Source organism: Planococcus citri, chromosome 1, assembly GCF_950023065.1.
Source record: "Planococcus citri chromosome 1, ihPlaCitr1.1, whole genome shotgun sequence".
NCBI classification, from domain to species: domain Eukaryota; kingdom Metazoa; phylum Arthropoda; class Insecta; order Hemiptera; family Pseudococcidae; genus Planococcus; species Planococcus citri.
In genome coordinates, this window is record NC_088677.1 from 36,471,252 (window position 1) to 36,492,908 (window position 21,657).

The 21,657-nt window shown below is 33.8% G+C and overlaps 2 protein-coding genes across 4 annotated transcripts in view; one reads left to right on the forward strand and one right to left on the reverse strand.

Moving 5' to 3' along the window:
- The window catches only part of LOC135831712 (neurobeachin-like protein 1), a 134,129-nt gene that overhangs the window by 9,505 nt on the left and 102,967 nt on the right, over nucleotides 1-21,657 (forward strand). The gene's annotated exons all lie outside the window — the stretch shown is intronic.
- LOC135831713 (uncharacterized) lies at nucleotides 199-18,747 on the reverse strand. Of its 2 annotated transcripts, XM_065344403.1 has the most exons (3): nucleotides 18,470-18,747; nucleotides 855-3,456; nucleotides 199-632 (listed from the first exon to the last, which is right to left on the reverse strand). In XM_065344403.1, the coding sequence occupies exons 1-3, from the start codon at nucleotides 18,485-18,487 to the stop codon at nucleotides 415-417; spliced, it is 2,838 nt and encodes a 945-aa protein (XP_065200475.1). In that variant the 5' UTR covers nucleotides 18,488-18,747; the 3' UTR covers nucleotides 199-414. The 2 variants fall into 2 exon arrangements, with proteins under 2 accessions (XP_065200475.1, XP_065200474.1); XM_065344402.1 differs by having other exon boundaries at nucleotides 199-3,456; nucleotides 18,470-18,746.

The window sequence follows — 21,657 nt, forward strand, 5'->3', positions numbered from 1 at the left end:
CAAGTCCAACTGTTTTATTTTTTTTTATTTATTTTTTTTTTTTGGAAAGTGTTAGTTGATTGAACTTGGTAACGTGTGATGAGTGAAGTAGATCATGTTTGTAATTCTAAAGTTTTGAAAATTGAAAGCCGATTAATTGGTCAGAACTTGATTTTTGTTTGTCTTATCGAATTTCCAACTCATTAAAAACAAACTAAGTATAATAAGTAGAATAATTATTAACAAAAAAATTCAAAACTATGTACAATGTTTTTTTAAAAAAAGAACATTTACATTTATTACTACTACAAAATTTGTACAAAAAAAGAACATATCGACACAAAATTTTTACAATAAATAAAAATTTACAGTTAATAATTTATATTATATGGTACTGGTTTTTGTTTGTTTTAAAATGGTGAGATAAGGACTAGATTATTGTTTTTTTACTTTAAATGATTTCGACGTATTCCAGTCTTGATCGCGATTTTCGCTAATTTTACCTACTCCGGTATTATCGTCCGTTTCGTCTTGATACGGGCTGGAATATTTATCGGCGAATTCTTCGTCATCAGTCGACTGTCTTCTGATTTCGAAATTATTCAATTGAGAAGCGTAGAATTGAGGATAATCTAGGTATTTTTCCTCATCATCTGTTAAAGAAATTTTTGTAAATGAGTCGTCTTTATCAAAATTATGATTTTTTAAATTATTAACATCGTACGGTTCGAAACCGTACGTTTGTGTTGGCGGTTTAAACGATCCAGTATCTACAGGTCGTGCGGTTGTCGAAGTACTATGATGATATTTTAAATAAGCCGAGAGTTTATCGTTCATTATAGGATATAATGTGGTAGTGGTGTTGCTTGTGGTACCTTTGGATTGTGTTTTAGGATTTGATTTGGGTTTCTCGTCCGTATTTTTAACCACGATTGATTTTTGATCTTCGGAACCTTCAGATAATTGATCAGCTTGTAATCTGGATGCTACTTTGTTGTATAACGCTTGCTGAATTTTCTCTGTTTGATATGTTGGCTCTTGATTGGAAGATTCGTAAAAGAGATCAGATATACTTGGCCGGATTGGTACTCCGTACGAGTCTTTTAGCTCGTTCGTATCTAAGCTGTCTTTATCGTCCTTATAAATACTGTACGATGACGAACTACCATCCTTGGCAGAGTCGAAACTGGAACTACCGAAATCAATCTTCGGCGAGCCATACGACTGCGATGGTATTGAGAATGAAAAACTAGCTATTTGTTGAGAACCTTGAGGTGGACTATAGGAAACAGACGGACTGGCAGGGATATATGAGTTCGAAGGAACTGATGGCACTGACGATCCAAAGCTTGGAACGTTATAAGACGATCCTGGCACATTTGATGAACCGAATGAGTTCGATGGTGCTCCATACGTTGAGGAAGGTGGACTAGGAGCTCCGTAGGATGACGAAGGTGGAGATCCAAACGAAGGACTTTCCGAGTCAAACGAAGGTGTTCCATAAGACGTAGAAGGAGGGCTACCGCCTCCAAAACTTGGCGAAGGTACACCGTACGTCGAGGGAGGTGCACTTGGGCTTCCGCCGAATGACGGTGAAGGCGCACCGTATGTTGGTGATGGTGGGTTGCTACTGGGTGCGCCGTAGGATGAAGAGGGGGGATTTGGAGCTGGAGCTCCGTAAGATGAAGAAGGAGGACTTGGTGCTCCGTAAGAAGACGAAGGTGCAGTGGGTGCTCCAAAAGAGGGAGCAGATGGTGCATTGTAAGAATTAGATATTGAATTCTTACCTCCATTTGATGATGGAGCTCCAAATGAAGAAGAAGGCGAGCCATTGCCTCGTTGCGATGAAGAGCCTGGCGAAGGTGCTCCATACGCGCTAGAAGGAACATTAAAAGTGGTATATGAAGAAGAACCAGCTGGCGGAGCTCCGTATGACGAGGTTGGCTGGCTGAATGAATTCGAAGAAGGAGCTCCATAGGAGGAAGATGGAGCATTGGCTGGAGCTCCGTAAGATGTACTTGGCGGATTGAAGGAACCTTGAGATGGTGCTCCGTACGAAGACGAAGGCGGATTGAACGAGTTACTTGGAGCTTGGTAAGATGGTGATGGTGAATTAAAGGAACTAGGAGGTATTAATGAAAGCAATGTATCTAGCCCGCTGGAACTGAAGGAACTCGAGCTCGATGGTGCACCGTAAGTTGACGAAGGTGGACTAAATGAAGGAGATGCTGGCACACCGTACGATGTAGAAGGTGGTGAGGCAAAGGATGGAGAAGGAGGCGCTCCATACGAATTGGATGGCGGTCCTTGTGGAGCACCATATGAGCCAGATGGCTGTGAGGGTGTAAATGAACTAGATATGGACGGCGCTCCGTATGAGCCGGATGGTGGTGATGGTACAAATGAATTTGATGACGAAGGTGCACCATATGAGCTAGATGGTGGTGGTTGAGGTGCGCCATATGAACTGGATGGCGGTGAAGGAGCACCATATGAACTAGATGGCGGAGAAGGAGGAGCTCCATATGAATTGGATGGCGGTGCTTGTGGAGCACCATATGAACTAGATGGCGGAGAGGGAGGAGCTCCATATGAATTAGATGGCGGAGAAGGAGCGCCATATGAGCCAGATGGTGGTGAAGGTGGACCATATGAGCCAGATGGTGGCGAAGGAGCACCATACGAGCTAGATGGTGGTGAAGGAGCACCGTACGAGCCAGATGGTGGAGAAGGAGCACCATACGAGCTAGATGGTGGAGAAGGAGCACCGTATGAACTAGATGGCGGTGATGGAGCACCATATGATCCAGATGGCACTGAAGGAGCTCCATATGAACTGGATGGTGGTGAAGGCGCCCCATATGAACTAGACGGGGGAGGTGCTCCATATGAATTAGATGGCGGTGAAAGAGCACCAAATAAGCTTCCACCACCAAAAGAACTAGATGAAGGAACGCCGTATGAGCTAGATGGCGGCGAAGGAGCACCATAGGAACTTGATGGCGGTGGCGCTCCGTAAGAATTCGAAGGTGGTGGTGCACCGTACGAACTTGATGGTGGCGGAGCCCCATATGATGATGATGGCGGAGGAGCGCCGTACGAGCTAGATGGCGGTCTAGATGACGGAGGTGCTCCGTATTTAGTTGACGGTGGTGGAGCACCATAAGACGACGAAGGCACGCCGTACGAAGATGAAGGTGGTGATGGTGGAGGTCCATATACTGGTCTTGGTGGTGGACCATAAACTGGTTTTGGTGGCGAACTTTTCGGTGGTCCGTACATCGGTCTAGGTGGAGGCCCGTATACGGGTCTTGGTTTCTTTGGCGGACCATAACTAGGTCTTGGCGGAGGTCCATAACCCGGTCGAGGCTTTGGCGGCCGAATTGGTGGCGGTTCTCTTCTGTATCTTATCGATACCGATTCGTCCGCGTAATTTGTTCTCAATATCGTCGTGCATAATATTCCGATCATGAACAGCTGTAACAAGAAACACACAATAAAAATAGGTAAATTTGCATCGTCGTAATAACTCAATAATTAAGGTTATTATATTATGAAATAAGCTGTATGGTGCGAGTATTCGCCCAAAATGGTGTGTTCAATTCAAACAGTCAACGTAGTCCAGACTGTGAAAATTATCTCCAGGTACGCTTATAGCTTATGACATTTTACGAAAAATTATCTTTTCATGAGACGTAATTGTGTAGCGAAAATGTTACATAATTCGGATGACATATTGATTCGCGGCGTTTGTAAAGGAGAAAAAATTATGACCTCTTTTCAACTCTGCCTTCTCGGATGGTTAACATGGAAGTCTTTGCGCATGTAAACACATCGTAAGACACGTTGTAAAGAGTTGTCTAAGTTCATCGCGCGGTTGTTTATTGTATGTCAATGTCATGTCCAAGGACTGGTTGTAGTGGTTCAACACTACGTGAATCATTAATGTTAATAATATCGCAGATGCTAGTCGCGACTCGCGTGTAAGCACTTGGTGTGTTATCTCTTGGTGAAAGTAGTTTGCTTTTTTCTATTAATGCTCCTTTGTTTTTATCTGTTTTACTTCTGGTTCAATAATGTACTGACTTAATTTTTTTCACCAGTCGAGAATATCGATTAGGCGTGGTATCCGATCGTTTGAAACAAGACAGAATTTTGATTCGGAGATTTACATAATTTTAAAGAAATTAAAGAAATGAGCCGTGGGCTATAATATAACTGGAACATTTTTAATTTTTGTGGGAAAAAAACTCGAATGATTTCATACAATTACTCGATTTTTTTCTCAAATTTCAACTATTTGCACGTATTACGTGTGCAATTTTATCCCCCTCCTCATTAAAAATTTTCGTGATATTACATTATTTCCATTACCATCTTTGCAATGCGAATTTCTTGATTTCGAATTTCAATAATCAGGTATCTTTAACTGAAGTTTTTTGTAGAAAACATAGGCTAATTCCGAACACAATTTTTGAGAAAAAATAAAGCTTCAATGATTGATTTTTATAGTAGGTAACTGGCAATCGCCTCGTTCCTCTCCGCCATATGAAATATATTCAAATTGGCGATGAAATCCAATTTTAAAAAGGTATGGCGTGACCCTTTCTCATACTCTCGTTGCTAAAAAGTGAAAAAAATTGAGTCGACCGCCAAATGATGTCAGATAATTTCAAATTAAAATTCATTTTCAACTACTGCTGCTTGTCCAATCAAACTTGAAACCTTGAGCATAAAATTCCTTCCCCTATGACTTTTGATATTCAGAAAAAATATTTACATCAATACATAGACTATAGACTAATTTTAAAATTTTGCTTGAAATGAACGGATCAGCACAATTTCACTTCCTCGATTACCTATTTATTTATTCAGTATAAAAAATTGTTAGCACATAATGAAAGAGTTTAGCGTATGTTGACGTGCAAAAAAGTACAAGTACCTTTTCAAATGTTTCAGTGGTAATCAACATAGGTACCTATTTAACTGCATTAAAATTGAAAATTTCAGAAGCATTCGTTGCCTTTTTCTGGCGTAATTACACGATTTTTCCTTTGGTCATTTCCAGGGCTCGGATTTTTATGCTGGAGCATATTTTTTGTATGCATAGGGGATAGGGAATTTTTCAATTATCTCCACGATTCATGAAATTTCAAGTAAAATGAGCCTAATTCGTTAGAGCATATTTTGGCATATTTCACCATAAAAGCATATAAAAGCATATTTTGGCATTTTTAAGGGAATATTTTGCATTTTTAGAGCATATTTTACGTTTTTTGTGGTTTTTAGGGAATATTTTGCTCAATTTCAAATTTTTGCATCAAATTAGTATTTGGCTATTTTTTATTTTTTCCCCACAAAATTTGTGAAACTGGCAATAGCTCACTCATACCTACTTATTTTTTTTGGTTCATTTTATTTTTTTTATATCCCTTCAGGTAATAATAGAATTAGAATTACGTTTTAGTGATTTTTGTTCATGAATTCTTAGTATTACACAACAATATTACTAAAATCGTATTGGAATTGATTTTACCTGTAAAACAATGCCCATATCGTTAGGGAATATTTTTACTTTTTAGAGCATATTTTGGCATTTTTTAGGGAATATTTAAGCGCATATTTTGGGTTTTTTAGGGAAAGAATATCCGAGCCCTGGTCATTTCTGATTTTTTTTTTCACCGGCCATTTTTTTTTTGCTGGGTTAGAGTGAGGATTTTAAAATGAGTACCTATGTAATCTTTTGTGGCTTCTTCATTTCCTAATCCAAATATGTGTAATCCCTTCGTAGAATTTTTTTAATCGCCGTGAGTTATTAATTTGGAATCCACGTTCAGAAATCATTTCACTGACATTTTCAAACCAGTCCCTTCCAGATATCATGATTGGCGTCTCCTTCAGATAGTATTCTTCTCTTCTTCTCTGTTACACCGTACCTAGGTGAATTAAATGTGACAAATTTTCGATAGAACACCTTCATTTATATGAACTAAATGATTAGATTTCATTTTAAAATAACATTGAACAAATTGCATTGCTAAGTATCTTAGTATTTAAATTTGATCGGAGTTTGCCACCCCGATTTTTGTTTTCGAGAGGTAGGTAGGTATCCTTGAAATCCTTCCCCTCGCTTTATTGTGCGCGTAAGTGAAAAGAAACAATTTTCGTTACGTTTTAATGAAAATTGCCCTATATTGCATCGGTTTTGATGGCGTTTCCTTTGAAAATAACCTATGCAATTATCAAATTTGTAAGAAATTGATTCCCGTGTAAAATGTCGTTGCTGTCATCTTAAGGCAAAAATTGATTAAAGTACACGTATAAAAGCGTATTTCAATTGTGAGTGACATCGTAATTATAAACTCATAACTTATGTCTTCGAACCAACTTACGATGATATCTGGGCTCGAATACGTTTGCTTTTTCGCAGGTGTCATGTAGGTATATGTACTTGTTGATAATGATAACATTTTATGCAGAGTAAAATGACGTCCGATGAGACGTAATACACATTGATAGAATGTGAAGATCTTATAAATAAAATCTGTGTACTACGTATGCTATGTAACTTATGCAAAGATAGAGCTCCAATCGTAATGAATGAATGTGTTAAGATTGACATGATTATTTCGACGAAAATTGGGTATTACGTTCATAATAATTTTCACTTTCTCGTATCGTATCTGTTGGTCGATTGCAGAGCAGGTTACAAATTCGTTATTGGGAGACTCTCGGTGGTAATATGTATGTACCTACTCGTAGATGAGACGATCTTTGAGCTTCGGATGTTCTTCTTGGTATAAGTATTTAGTCATGGGAGTATTAGAATTGGTTCTGTCATATGAGGTGTCTTCCATAGGTACTCGTACTTGTACATAGTACGAGTATTACACACACTCGGTGAATCGTTGCAAAGCAGTATCTGTATCTCATCGCTGGCTTGATTGACGAGCCGTTTTAATAAACACTTTCACATCGGACGGTATTGTACCGGCTGCACGCGGGTGGAAGCTGCGTAGTGTGTACCGTAATGTTGACATTAGTTAGTAATTAGTATTAAAACGTGTAGGCAGAGGTACCTAGGTACTACGTAAAGGTATCACCGTCGCCTGAGAAAACAATACGCGTTAATTATTAAGTTTATCTTTTAATTCGAACGTTCTCGATGATATCCAATTATGATCGAAACATTGACCTAGAAATTAGCTGGTATGCGAGGAATTATATGCTCGTCGAGAAGCGCGGCTAAATTGCGATCCATTAAAACGTTAGATGCGTTTACCGGGATTAATTCGTGTAGATACATACTTGGTATTTTGTGAAAACAACTTGGCGGTCTGCAGACGATGTACTCGACCGTAGCATGCTTCAGTTATAGAATTACATTGCGGAAAGACACCTCCTTCAGTTAATTGTCTATTAGTCTCAAGATTCTTAGGAGCCAATTAATCATTCATCGATGGTGAAGAACTGAAGATTCGTCTTTGACCTTGTCGGTTATTTACGTCTGCATTGAAACCAGATCAAAGAGGTTGTGAATCAGACATCTGTATAGCTACAGTATGTTTCGAAAGTCCTCAAGGTCGGTGTTTGTGAGATATTTCGATAGCATTGGACGTTGTTAAAAGGGTCTTTTCAAAGGGAATCGGAAATTTTATGGGCTTACATTTTCGAAATTTTGTAAAACTTTTTTTTCACGATTAAATTCATTTTCAAAGTGTCAATTATCTTTTAAGGATGACTTCAAATTATGATTTTTTTTTTTTTGAAAAACTGGTCCAATAAGTATTTACCCAGTACTCAACATCAGCTTTCATTGGAAAAGGCATTTAAATAATGGAAATTTGAAATGTGTGTTTTTTGCGATGAAGCATCTCAATGATTGAGAATTTATGTCAAAATTCAAAAGTTGACTCAATTGAGAAAGAGAGAAGTTTTACGTTCATAAATTATTTTCAAATTTCATGAACCTTGGAACCAGTTTGTTGTGGACCAGTAAAAACTTTTAAAATTCAAAATGAAGGTATACTACCTTATACGGTAATCACAATTTTCACTATTTTTTTTCTTAAACTTTAATTGTCTGTTGAGTTCAAAACGTTCGAAAATCTGAGAAAATGTTTTAGGTACTAAAAAATGAAAATTTTCTTACGTTATTTGTACATTTGTTTGGAAACTTGAGTATGAGTTTTTTTGAATTGAATTAAATTGAATTTTGAATTGAACGCGATCTGAAATTTTTATTTTTTGAAAAAAGTAATTTTATCAGGTCAATATTGATCGAGGAAGTCAAACAAATTGAGAACTGAATGCTCAAAAAGAAACAAGGAAAATACACTCCTACTTTTTGAAAATCTCGTCTTTCTACAACATCGTGTCTTATTTCGAGTCATTGCATAGAAAATTCATCTTTTGGATTTAACGAATCCCGGTATTTTTCAAAGTGGCGGAATAAAAGAGCACGGATTCGAAAATGAATTGAGTAAATTGAGAATGAAGAAATGAAGAAAAAAGTTGAGAACTTTGATTTTTATGAAATTTGGTGTGTTGGAAAATTTGATCACTCATAGCCTACCTTTGTGGAATTTGATGTTGTCTAGGTACCTATGCATTAAAAAACAATTTAGCTAAAATGCTAGGGACTGTAAAATTAGAACTAAGTTAGGTATTTAAAAAATTGATTTTTCAATTTTGGTATGATTGAGGGGGAGAGGAGATGAAGAGTAGAGAGAAAAGGAGAGTAGAAATGAATTGAAAAAATCAATTTTTTGGAAATCGTTTCCACTGATTTTGACATTTACTTTTCCCCAGACTTGACAAAAAGAAATCGAGAAGATACAGTTGCCTACTCATTTTTTGCTGCAACTTAACAGTATCTAGTTCCAAAAAATATTTTTTCGAAAATTTTTGAGAAATTGCCTATTGACAATATTATTGTTGATTCAGGGCTTGGAAACCGGTTTCAAAAAAATGCATAAATTTTGCGATTTGAGGTACGTTCTGTCCTATGGAAATGTGACCTCACCTCATGTAAATCAAATTAGTATTCTCACGTTTTTATGACGAAATGATCTTTTCCTCGAAATCTCAGCACCGCTCGAATCATCTCGTACTATTACCGACCGTTTAAAATGTAGGTATATTAAAACTCTTCACGTCTTCGGGACTTTTGGAAACACACTATATACGACGGTATTTTACTCTTGTGTCTTGTGGTTCAGGTATTTTGTAATTTATATCAAATTACGCCCGTTGCTGTTGCCGTTGCTTTCTCCGCACCGTGAATCCATTTGCATTGACCGAGTTGTTAATTTCTAAATTATACTGATTTTACTTACTCGAATCGCGCCTTGTTTTTATAACGCCAAGTAACCTGCTACGTATTGTGTATGTTTTAACTTATTATTAAATTTTTCTTCTACTCGCATTCGTATATTTAGATGCTTATGTTGGTAACAGGTGCAACCATGTTACGTCCTAGTGAAAATGAACAATTCATCCAATAGGCTTAATTTGCCCGTGGGGTTTCTAACTAGGTATAGGTACCTATAGGTAGGTATCAATTAAGTTTTTAATTCACGTGCCAAGTCGTATTTCCGAATTTTCTTCCGATATAAATCTTTGCAATAATTTCACTTCCGTTGATTCCTATTGAAATCTTGCGAGTGTCTATAAGATCGTGAATTTTCTTTAAATGAATTGGGCGGTGCCAGTATTGAATTTTGAATTTCTAGGAAGTTATAGAATTCCCATTAGAGATTATTCGTGTGCAATTTTAAAGTACGCGTGTGTATTTTCACTGTTTGTATCAAATTCCAATTGACTCTGTATACTTGGAACATGATTAGGCTTTTTTTCTTACTAATTTTCGTGAATACATTCGAGTGTAACTTGCGTAGGGTCTATCGCCTTCGAACCTAGACTTACACAATGTTGAATAAATATAATTCAAATCTATATCCAATTGAGATTTCTCTAATTACGGATGAGAATTCACCTTTCATTTTTTTTCAAATCAGCGCTTTGTCTACAATTATTACTCTATTATTTGGTATCGACATAGTGTACTATATGAGCCTGCTGTATCTATCGCGGGTGATATAAAATTGCAAAGAGATGAAGAGTGAGAAAGAGATGCGTCATTATTACCTTTATGATTTCGTTGTGCGTTGATGGTTTATGAAACATAGGTATGGGTCCATTTTATTTAGTTTATTAGTTTCCGGTGCAATTAAAAAAAAATCATGTTCATGGTACGATTGTGTTTTATGTGTGCTTGAAGTTGATACCTACTCATGAACTAATCAGCGCCTTTTCCACTATGATTATTATGTTGGAAAGATATTGAAAAGCATCTCGCGTGGTTTTTCGAACGTAATTCGTAAGCCTATTGTTTACATAAAAAGCATCTGCTTTGTGTCATCGACTTTAGTAGGTACTATAGCTCCTCTGGATGTAATACTGCTGCTTTCCATCAAATACATTTTTTCTTCTCTTGAATGTAATTGATGATTTTACTCTCTTTCAAATGTGTTCTCCTCCTTCCTTTACCTATTCACAAATCTAAATTTTCGATACCGTACAGAAAATCAATCAGAGCATTAACACGTGATAGGTATGCATTTGAAGGGCGGTTTTCCAAAAGTGGATAAGTCAATTTTTTTGGAGATTGAGTTTTTCACGCCATTGTGTTCTATAGGTCGTATCTCACCTATTTAATGCCTAACGTACCCAAAATACCTATTTATCTACGCACAATCCAGCTTTTCTGTAAGTTGCGGATTGCAATCGTTTTTCCAAAACGCAATAAGTCATGATTACTTCGTTTTCGTTACTTTTATGGCCAAAATAGAGCTGGGAATATTGTTTTTTCAATAGATAGTACTGTAATATATACTTAATTTTCGTTTTTATTTTATTGCCAAAATGCAGATCAATTTTTTCTAAATGATAGTGCTGTAGATAAATACTTGATTTTTGCCAATTTTATCGGCAAAATGGAGGTAAACAATTTTTTTTTAATCAAAAAATTTTTTTTCGTAATTTTATTGCCGAAATAGTGGTAAGATTTTTTTTAAATCAAAAATCTTTTTTTTTAAATTTATAGTGTTGTAATAGGTACTTAATTTTTGTTTAAAATACAGGTAAAATTTTTTGTAATCAATTTTTTTGGTCATATACTTTTGTATTGTGAATTAGAGTTGACTTACATCGATTTGCAACACTGGTTCTAACTTCTATCATATAAATGAAAACATGTAAAATCGTTTTTCCAAAAGGCGATAAGTCAGTTTACTTTTTCTGCCACAGAAGCGCTGCAAACTTGACATGCAGGATAGGTGGCATACTCCAAGTGCATCGCGCCTTGGAATGGGCACTAAAAACGTCATTTATCTCGAAACCATAATTTTTGACTTATCGCTTTTTGGAAAACCGCCCTTCATTTACAAATCTGGTTTATTGGTTCATAAGTCAAAACACATGGAAAATCGAACAATTTTGGTGTAATCGTTTTTGAAGCTCGTTCAGTGATTCGCAATCAGTCATCAAAAATTATCCAAAAATTTGAGACACTCAAAAAAGAAACTTGAAACAAAAGCTGTAGACATGAAAAATTAAACGTTCTTGGTAAAACTATTTTTTAACTCAATTCACTGGTTCACAAACAGTTATTAAAAATTACCTAAAAATTTGAGGTACGCAAAAAATTTTGAAACAAAAGTTGTAGACAGAGAAAATCCAACGATTCTGGAGGAACCATTTTTTAAACCTGTAATAGAAGAAACATTTTTCAAAAATAGAGGACGCTCAAAATTGAATCAATTTAGATGAACCATTTTTAAAACCGGTTGTTTGATTTGAAACCATTTATCAAAAATTACCCAAGAATTTGAGATACACAATAAAACTTGGAGCATAAGTTGTGGAACGTAAAAAGTTGAACGATCTTGATGAAAGATTTTTTTTAATCGGTTCAATGTTACGCAGCCAAGTATTGGAAATCATCCAAATTTTTGGAACAATGTTGAGGAAAAAATTTAACAAAAACTGTAGAACATTACAAAATTATGCGTTTTTGGTATAAGGCTGCTTTTGAATCCGGTTCAGTGATTTGCAGCCAGTTTTCGAAAATTACCTAAAAATTGAAGGTACAGAAAATAAACTTGAAATTAACGGTGTAAGGAATAAAAAGTGGAACAATCCTGAAAAATCTTTGAAACCGGTCCAGTGATTCGCAAACAACAATCAACAACTTCATAAAAATTCAACATAAGTTACAGAAAACAAATTTCTACAATGTGTAGTTCCGATAAAATTTTTTTTAATAAAGTTGAATTTTTAAATTTTGGATCAGTAATCTCAAAAACACAGCTTCCTAGAAGAAAATCAATTATGGTTCATTGATAGGAAACTCCTTGTGTAGGTACACAATTTTGCTTCTCTCCATTGTTTTTATACAATTCTGGGGGTTTTCCTGGAAATTTTTTTTTTTTTTTTGTGAAAAACACCAGAACTTTTCATTACAAAGAATCAATTTAGATTGAACTTAACGATTTTTTTAACAAAACTTGGAGCTTTACAACAAAAAAAGGAATAAAATCAAAATTATGATGCATGAAAATTTCTCACCTTACCTATTGAATGCAGCTTGTTTTTCTCCAGGAGGTGTAATTTTGAAATATTTTAGGCAAAAATTGAAAATCTCAAATTTTGGTTTTCTTTGAATCGTAGAAATCAACAAATTTATTGCGTTTAAAATTTCATTGTACAAAAAATGTGTCAATTTTTTTTTGAAACTTCTATGTAGTTTTTTCAAAACTTGAATCTTTTTATCTTGCTGTCGTGCTGTTTTTTTCGACAGTTTTCTTTTTCGTTGCAATTTTTTGAATTACCCACTTACTTTGAACTTGAGTTTACTCGTAAACGCCGATAAACCATTTTTAAAACACAATCCGATAATCAGAATCATTTTGAAAGAACGTTACTGAACAAACCGGCAAGATTTCTTTTTGTTTTACCTCTAAATGATAATTTTATTATATTGTTATTTTCTTGGATTGTTTAACACTTCGAAAGAAAGTAGTTTACTCATTACATAGAGGAAATATGCGCGTTGGTTAATTTGAAGAATCCGTTAGGTATTCGAAGTTGCACTCTGTGTTTTTCTCACACATGTGAATTAGTTTTGGAAAAGTATAAGCGCGCGTTTGTATTCGCCGCTTAACATTTTGAAATGCTTACGTAATAAATTCGTTTTATACCTGCACCTTCTAGTCCTGAGTGTAGCTGTAGGAATTGCTTAGGTAGATGTTCAACATAAGACATAGGCATCTAACCAGTAATGGAAAAAGTTGCAGTATTGTTTGCAAGAGCACTAGCAGGTACTTTTTCTCATCATATGTGCCCGGATAGGATATGACTTACATGTACTTACATATGAATGAAAAACCTTGAATGATTCTGGTACGCCATTCAATCTACCATAATGCTCGAGTGCCTATTTTGCGATCAAAAAATACTGTTAAAATATTTTTCTAGTTGGTGCGATTTGTCGATGTGTGGGTATTTAGACAAATAACCATTACATCTGTTTATTGTATATCATTGACTATCGCACAAGAATGATTAAGCAAAACCCAGCCGGTACTTTCTCTGCAGTATTTATCTGTATTACAGCATCAATCGTATTGGTAAAAAATTGATATCGATTTTAATACACTATAATTTGTCTTCATTTAGTAATGTCCACTGTAATGAAGTACCTATCTTTATCGTATATACAGTCAAAGCAGCGTATTATACTCTTCCGTGTTTTGTTTGCCAACTGCTCTTTGGATGAGAAAGTTTTAAAAAATTTTTCTATATAGGTACATATTTACCTACTGAACGCGATCGTTGTCAATTAACGATTATGTAAATGCCTAATGGAGGTTGAAGAGCTTTTTTTGCACGCTAATAGATGATGAGGTATTTTGGATCTGATTTCAAAGAACTGTAGGTCATTAATGGAAGCGCGTCGGTCGTCTTCGAGAGTATTATAATGGAAATGATGAAAGTGAAATTGCGCCGGGATCGTCGTCGTGGGTACATGTGATGGAGAATCATAGTGCACCGAATTCGATAAATCTTCGCGCGATACATAATTTGATTTGTTTTCCAATATGTAATTTGTGTAGCCTCATCAAATATGTACTTACTCGTGTAACGGTTTTAAATTTGAACCAATAATTTGGTCAAATGAACACGGATACCGATACTGGGTTCATGTTTGACTCGAGGGGGTCGAATTTTGTTAAGTCGTCGATATTTTCGATTCTGTGCGGATTTTTCCGTATCATCGTGGGTTGAAATTTTACACTGGTTTATTCTTATTGTTGGACGATTATCACATTCCAAAATTGCTTGTAAATTAAAGTAACGCAATGAATTGGGAACCGTGAAAATATGTAATTATTTTATGCAAATTACGAATACCTATTGAAATTGGAAGCATTCCGTAATTTCACTCATTTTGCACCTTATTCGAGATCAGAGATAGTTGTGAGACAGATAGTGATGATGGGCCATTGACTTGTTTGGTATTGTTTGTGTGATTTTAGTTCGATCATTCTATACCAAAAGATGGTTTGACGTTTGTTGATTGAGTAAAAGAAAAATAGATTATGCCTTTTTTTTCTAAAAACATACATAAATCAAAATTTGACTGAAAGCCTTCAACTTTTTTAATATTATATTTTTCTTTCTTTTTATAAACATTTTTATATTTTTTTTTTAAATCCAAATTTTAATATTTGATGCTTTGAAAACTTTATTTCCTAAGAAAATTTCAAAAAAAAATCAGTGAATTCAATGAAATAAGTACTTGAATTTTCAGGAGCTGGGAGCAGTGTAATTTATTGATGAAACTTCGCAGCTTGTTACCAATTGGAAAAAGAAAGAGAGGAAGGAGGATCTTTTTGAATGGTTGATTCGGTTACTTTTCTTTGCGAGTTTTTAAAGTACCAGGAGATGAAGTTACGAAAAATTCCGAGAGACGTATTTGTCGTACGTTTGAGTATTTTACCTTTCCAGTGAACTTAGTCTATCATGAAATATTTTAATCTCGAATCATTTTACTGAATAAAAAAATAGGTCGAACATTGAGCACATTTCTCCTCATAACATTCATACTTTATTTTTTCTAAATCTTTTTCGTCAAATTTTTTCCAACATTCAGTTTCACTTGAATTAATCAATATTCTCTTCTTTTTCGTTCTCTTTGTGAATTTCATCACATTTTTCTTTTCTTTTCTTTTTAAATGTGTGATGAAATCTTTTTTCTCCATCGAATTTTACATTTTCTTTCTTCCTGCTTATTTTTTCTTCTTCAAAAATTTTCTACTCAAAATTTTTTAAGATTTGGTGAATTTCGTATGATTTGCGATGTCTTATCGGTGCTATTTTATTCAAATTAAGACAAACAATTGATTCGGCTGTGTAATGTATGTATGTACATACATAGGTAACTTTTTTGTCTGTTTGTGGTCACAAATAAATGCACCATAAACTGATCGTAGTTGTTCGTAGATTTTTTATGTTTACTCATTGGAACTTTGTGGTTGAAATTTGAAGACTATAAGCAGGGTAAGATGGACAATACTCGCATCCTTTAGGGTGGCGTGACCTCAAAATGTGAATTTTCACACTTGTAGCTTAATTTCATAGTACTTACGTAATTTTATGTATTTGTAGACCTACTATTTGACATAGAAACAATTTTTTGATTTTTTTCTCATATTTTCTGGTATTCAAAAATCGATTTTGATATTATTAAAAAATTATTCTAATGCCAAAATTTCATTGTTTGTAAATAATTCTCAATATGTTTTACACCTTTGTGCTAATTTTCATCACTTTTTGAGCGATGAAACTTATCATCATTCAATCAAAATTTTTCTTCAAATCTCTGATTCAGTTACATTTTTTTTATGCTGAAATCCACCGTAAGCAAAATAATCATGGCAAAGTGCACTTTGAAGCAGTTTAGCTCTCTGAATGAAATTTAGAATTTATATCGGTCGACTTTATTAGTAGAAAAATACTCGAGTTCTTATTGGGGTTTAACGAGCTGCAGAATTTTGCATTTTTTGCCCGAAAACTTGACTATTAGTGAAGCTTGCATGGTGTTGAGATTTAGAATGCAGCGTTGCAGATTTCACACTCCCTACCCCCTTCAAGAACAGATAAGGCCTAAAAAAAATCTTTAAAGATTACTGATTTTCTTTCATAATCACAATTTATCGTAATTGAACTGGATAGGTACAATGATTTTTTCATTTCATATATTTCATCCTTCAACATTTACTACTTCTCTTACTCAACTTAAAGCATAGTTTGGATAAATGTGAAAACTTCTTACAATTCGTGAATAGTGAATGTATGTTCAATTTAAATTGAAAAATTTTTTGTTTCAAGCAGAGATATTTTTCAAAAAAAAAAAAAACAACAACAAATTTTTGTAAGTCAATTCAATAAAAGTTGAATTTTTTGAATGAGCTTGCAAAAAAATGTTCAAAGTACAAAATATTTTTATAATTTTTAGCCCCTTGTGTTAATTTTTAACAATTTTCTATTGAATTTTTGAAAATTTAAATTGGTGGTTCAATCATTTTGAAATTTGAAACTACGTATGAAAATTCATTCCTGCTCTCCAGGTGACCTTACTCTTTCCTTAATACTTTTTCTTTAGATTTCAATAATTTTGAAACATCTAATGAGGTCTTTATTTTTCTGGATTAGAGTGCAAGCCTCCCGAATTATTGATTACGTACATTTACTTACATTATAAGATTAACTAAAACGATCGATTAGATAATAGGTATACTTACAAAGATGACAAAATCTAATTACAATTCAATTTTTTAAAAAAAACAAAAATTAAAAATGAAACAGTTGAATTATTGAAGCTTTGTAAAAAATGTTCATAAAATGACTTCAGAAACACGTGAAAAATGTAGATTTTTTGGTCAATATTCAGCTCTCCTAGTTAGTAACCTAACCTAAGAAGCTAATTTTGAAATTTCAGTGAATAATATTCTGAAAAACTTGACGTTCATTATCACGTAGGTATAGAAATTAGTTTAATTTTATTTACATTATGTATGTATATCTTCTATCATATCTCAAAGGAAAAAACTAATATTTCAAGAGCTCTTGAACTTGACGAAAACAAACTTTGAGTTTTACTAATGACTTAAACGTGATTTGCAAGTACTGAGAACATCAAGAAATCCCCGAACCAAAAATGCTTAAAATACGAGTATTTTTTAAATTTTAAATCTTTGGACACCCTGAGGCCTGAGGATTAAACATTGATCTGAAAATTTGAAATTGTTCCCATGTCTCATTGACGTCATTTGGTCATAATTTTATGCAATGCTTCATCAAATTAAAAAAATTAAAAAAATTGAAAAATGACTCACTTTATTGCCTAATGCTTACCTATGTACATATTTCAAACATCTATTCTTAAACTTTTTTCAGTAATTTTTCTTATGATATGTCAAAAGCTAGTTAAGTGGTCATAAAGTGCACGTAAAATTGAATTTTACTAGTGGAATCACTCTTCTATGTACGGTATTACTGTAGTTAATTCATGTTTCATTCAGAAAAATTGGCTTGACGTCAAAACGAGAGCTGTATCGTACCGAGACCGAAAGTGAGAAAACTGAATTTAATTTACATTGAAATACCACATAATACCTATTTTACTAGAATGCGCTCCAAGGCTTGACACAAGTCTGCATTTGTTCACTACTCGTTTTGTATTATAAAAACTATTTTGTGATGAGTGTTGTTGTCCAAAAGGCAAAAATGTGTACGTAGATAAATAAAATGTAGGTGTAGGAGAATGGATTGTAGTAGCCTAACCGGTCGCGGTAACTAATGTGATACGAATTTTGACCCCCTAAATGCCAGTCAAAAAATGAAGCTTTCTTGAGCTTATCCATGGTTTAAAAACAGATTTCTGAGGTTAGCCAATGAATTGAATCAGATCAAAGTTTTCATATTCATCGATTTATAACCAATAACGAATTTTCAAAAAAAAAAATGTGTAGCCTACATTTTCCTCGTATAAACCAAAAACATCAGACTTTCCAATCGTTTAATGAATCGTACTTGACATAAATTTTCCTACGTGAAATACTTTTTAGAGCACTAATCCACGAACTAGGATACGTTTTGCTTTAAAATTCGTTATTTGTCGTTGGTCAACTTTCCATAAAAGAAGACGATCGTTGATAGCTATTGATTTATGTAGCAGAAAACACTGTTGACATTGAACATAGCGCATCGTTGCAATTAAAGTTTCGTATCATTGATTCGATCAAAGCGAATTAATTTTTCAACGAGAAAAAAATGTATGGTTTATACTTGAAGATGACGATTTACTAAACCACCTAAAGCAATATAAAAATATCTACGAGAAATTTTTGAAAATTTTTCTTACCTTGTAAAAAATTTCCATTTTGGATGGTTATCCTTTGGACGTTTGTTTGGCAGGAAAAACAATTCACTAGCACATCAACATGAAGAATTTTTTTAAAAAATAATAATAAACTTAAAACTATCGCGTTAACTAAACCGCGAACTCAGTCACATGTCACGGATACGAAACACGCTTCGAACACTTCGTAACTGGTTCGGCACGTTGTGAAAATGTAAGTGGAGTCTGAAAGGTATACACATAAACTGAAGAGATAGCAGATGATAGCTGGAATAAGTCTTCTTTTCTACAAATTAAACTGGAGAAAGGGCAGTGTTGCCTTCGTTGAAATAACTAATTTACTTATTCAAACTTTTTGAATTATTTAATGCGGATATAAATTGACGTAATTTAAAAATACACCCAAATCACGTGGCCAAAATTCTTGATTTTTTAACACCAAAATTATACCATTTGTGAAATTTTGACCGATCGCTGGTAAACTGTCGGAGAGAATTTTAGGTTTGATTTTTGGTACAGTGAATCAGATACTTACTATTGTTATGTAATACATGCGTACCTCTATGTCTATGTCCATGGGTAAGTATAGGTAAGGTTTGTATTTGGTGGCATGAAAGCTTTGATGTGAAAAATGAGCGGCATGGTGTTGCATTCTATTCGGAAATAAACCAGCTAAAGTAAATTTTAAATGATGTCATACTTAGACCTATTGTATAAATAATACACAGAAGACTTGCAGGTGAATTACCTGTTGTATGGTCTTACCGATACTATGTTTTGTCATCGGTAATATTCGGCGCTTAATTTCTATAATAATCTTGTAATGAGGAAGTTGGTTCGCATAAAGATTAATTTAGGGAAATAACAATTACAAATGTTGATGTACGATTGCGATATGCAATGGTAAAGTATGGATGGTCTATAACATTTTTCTAAAATTCAAGAGCAAAATTTATCGCAGTGGATTTTTTTGTGGATTATTGCCATGTGTTAAATGCACCTATAAATTGAAGGAGTTCCAATTTCAAAATACGCATAAGGTGATAAGCTGATAACTAAAAATTTTGAAATTAATCCTGACGTAACACTTTTATGCTAAAAATGATCTTTCCCTTAAATTGAAGGAATTATATGCTCCTACTAGTAGTTGCTTTTTTTTAAAATCAAAAACTTTCAAGTTTTCAAAAAAAACTTTCGATCAAATTTTTTTGGTTTTTTAAAAATGAACAAAAAATTGGTCAACAAAAGAAAATTTTCAAAATAACTTGAAAAATAGGTTTTGTATTATTTCTAACGTTGTCAAAACTGCATGAAAATTGATGAAAAATCATTGAAATTTCTGAAAACATTGTAAAAATTTCATAAAAATTATACAAAATGGAATAAAAAGCGTTGAAGTGAAAATCATAACAAATGCCTTAAAATTATTTGAAATGTTACTACGTTTTTAAAAGTTCTGTAAAAATTATTCAAAATTTCTCCATTATCATTCGATTAACTTACTGATGTTTTATCAAAATGTAGTTGAATTGTATTCAATTTTGAATGCATTTCAAAACCATTTCTGTAATTTTTTGAAAATAAAGTCAATATTTTCATTTTAATTTTTTTGTTTTTTTTTTTGTTATCCCAAATACAATTTTTGTAAGCATATTTTCATGCTGTTTTTTACTTTCGATTTATTTTTATTAATTTTTATGCAAATTTCATGAAATTATGTTAAATTCTAAACTACAAACAATTTGAAACATTTTGATAGCGTTTTCTGTGTTATTTCAATAGTGTTTACCTAAGGGTCTAGCATTATTATAATTTTTTATTTCTGCTCTATAATTTTAATTTTCGAAATTTTTGTGAAAAAAAATTAAAACATGCCGAGTATCTACGAGAGGATTAGCCCTCCAAGCCATTGATTTTTTTCAGAGCGAATGGAGGTAGAAATTTTTCAGTGGAGGGAAGAGGATGTGAACTTACAACAATTTTTTTTTCTGTCACCGAATAATTTGATAAAAAAATTAAGGTATGAATTTCGAAAAAAGCCTTATGATTCAAAAGTATCGAGCATTTTATTTTTGAAGGGCTTAATTCATAGTTTCCTTTTTTTTTCAATCGCTCAGGAGAGCAAATTTTTCTAGTTGCTCCCTTTTTCGTACATCAAGTATGTAGGTCTAGGTACAAAAAGAAATAACGATTTCAAAAAGGCGAGTGATACGTTCTCTGCGAATCAGAGCGTCGTTTTGAGGACAGGGAACAGGGACATTCTTAACGTTCGGTGCTAGTTGCTACCCTTTTAATTTACAAAGTTGCATACAAGTCTGATGCAAGGAGAAGCTCCAATTGTACATACATATTTTAGTCGAATGAACGAACGAGTTGGGTGCAACGTGCGAATTACTATAATCACGACTCGTGTAACACGTATGTAAATGAAAAGTTGGTGGAATTCGCCAAATTTCATATTCGGGGGCGTTGGACCGTCATAATATTAGGTATGCATTCGTGTATAATTAATTAATTACACTAAAAAATATCTTCATTGAACCATTATCGAGACAATATTTATCATACACGATGTATCTAAGGTAACCTACTGTCTACCATGTCGAACAATTACGACACGATTTTACGAGCGGTTTTAAAACAGATTACGATAATATAAAACTCATTCGTAAGTTTGTAGGTATACGATGCATGAAAAAGACTTCCTCGAAATTTAAAATTTTCAGATTCCTGCTAACAACGTCTTGTTATAACAAATTAGCCTTTATAATTACCTCTTTAGGTAGTAGGCATCTCGTAAAGCACATTGTTGTGCACAGTTTAATATTATAAAGAAAAAAGAAAAAAAAATCAGACATAATTACGCTATTAACCGAGCTAGAACTACTCGGTTTTAATGATAAAAATCAAGCTTTCACTATATACGGGCGCATTGAATTCATTATAGGATTTAAATTTACAAAATTCCGACATTTTTTTCTCCCTTGGCGTCAATGGTGCAAAAATTAATAATTTTCTGACAAAAACAATAGGTACCTACCAGAAAAATCGATCGTTGTTGATAAAAAAAAAAAAAAAAAAAAAAAAAAAAAAGAGCAGTAGGTAAAAGAAGAATGCAGTTTTGCAGCATTTTACGTATCTACCTATCAATGTCCGGTGCATGGAAGAATTGATGAATAATCTAGTTAATG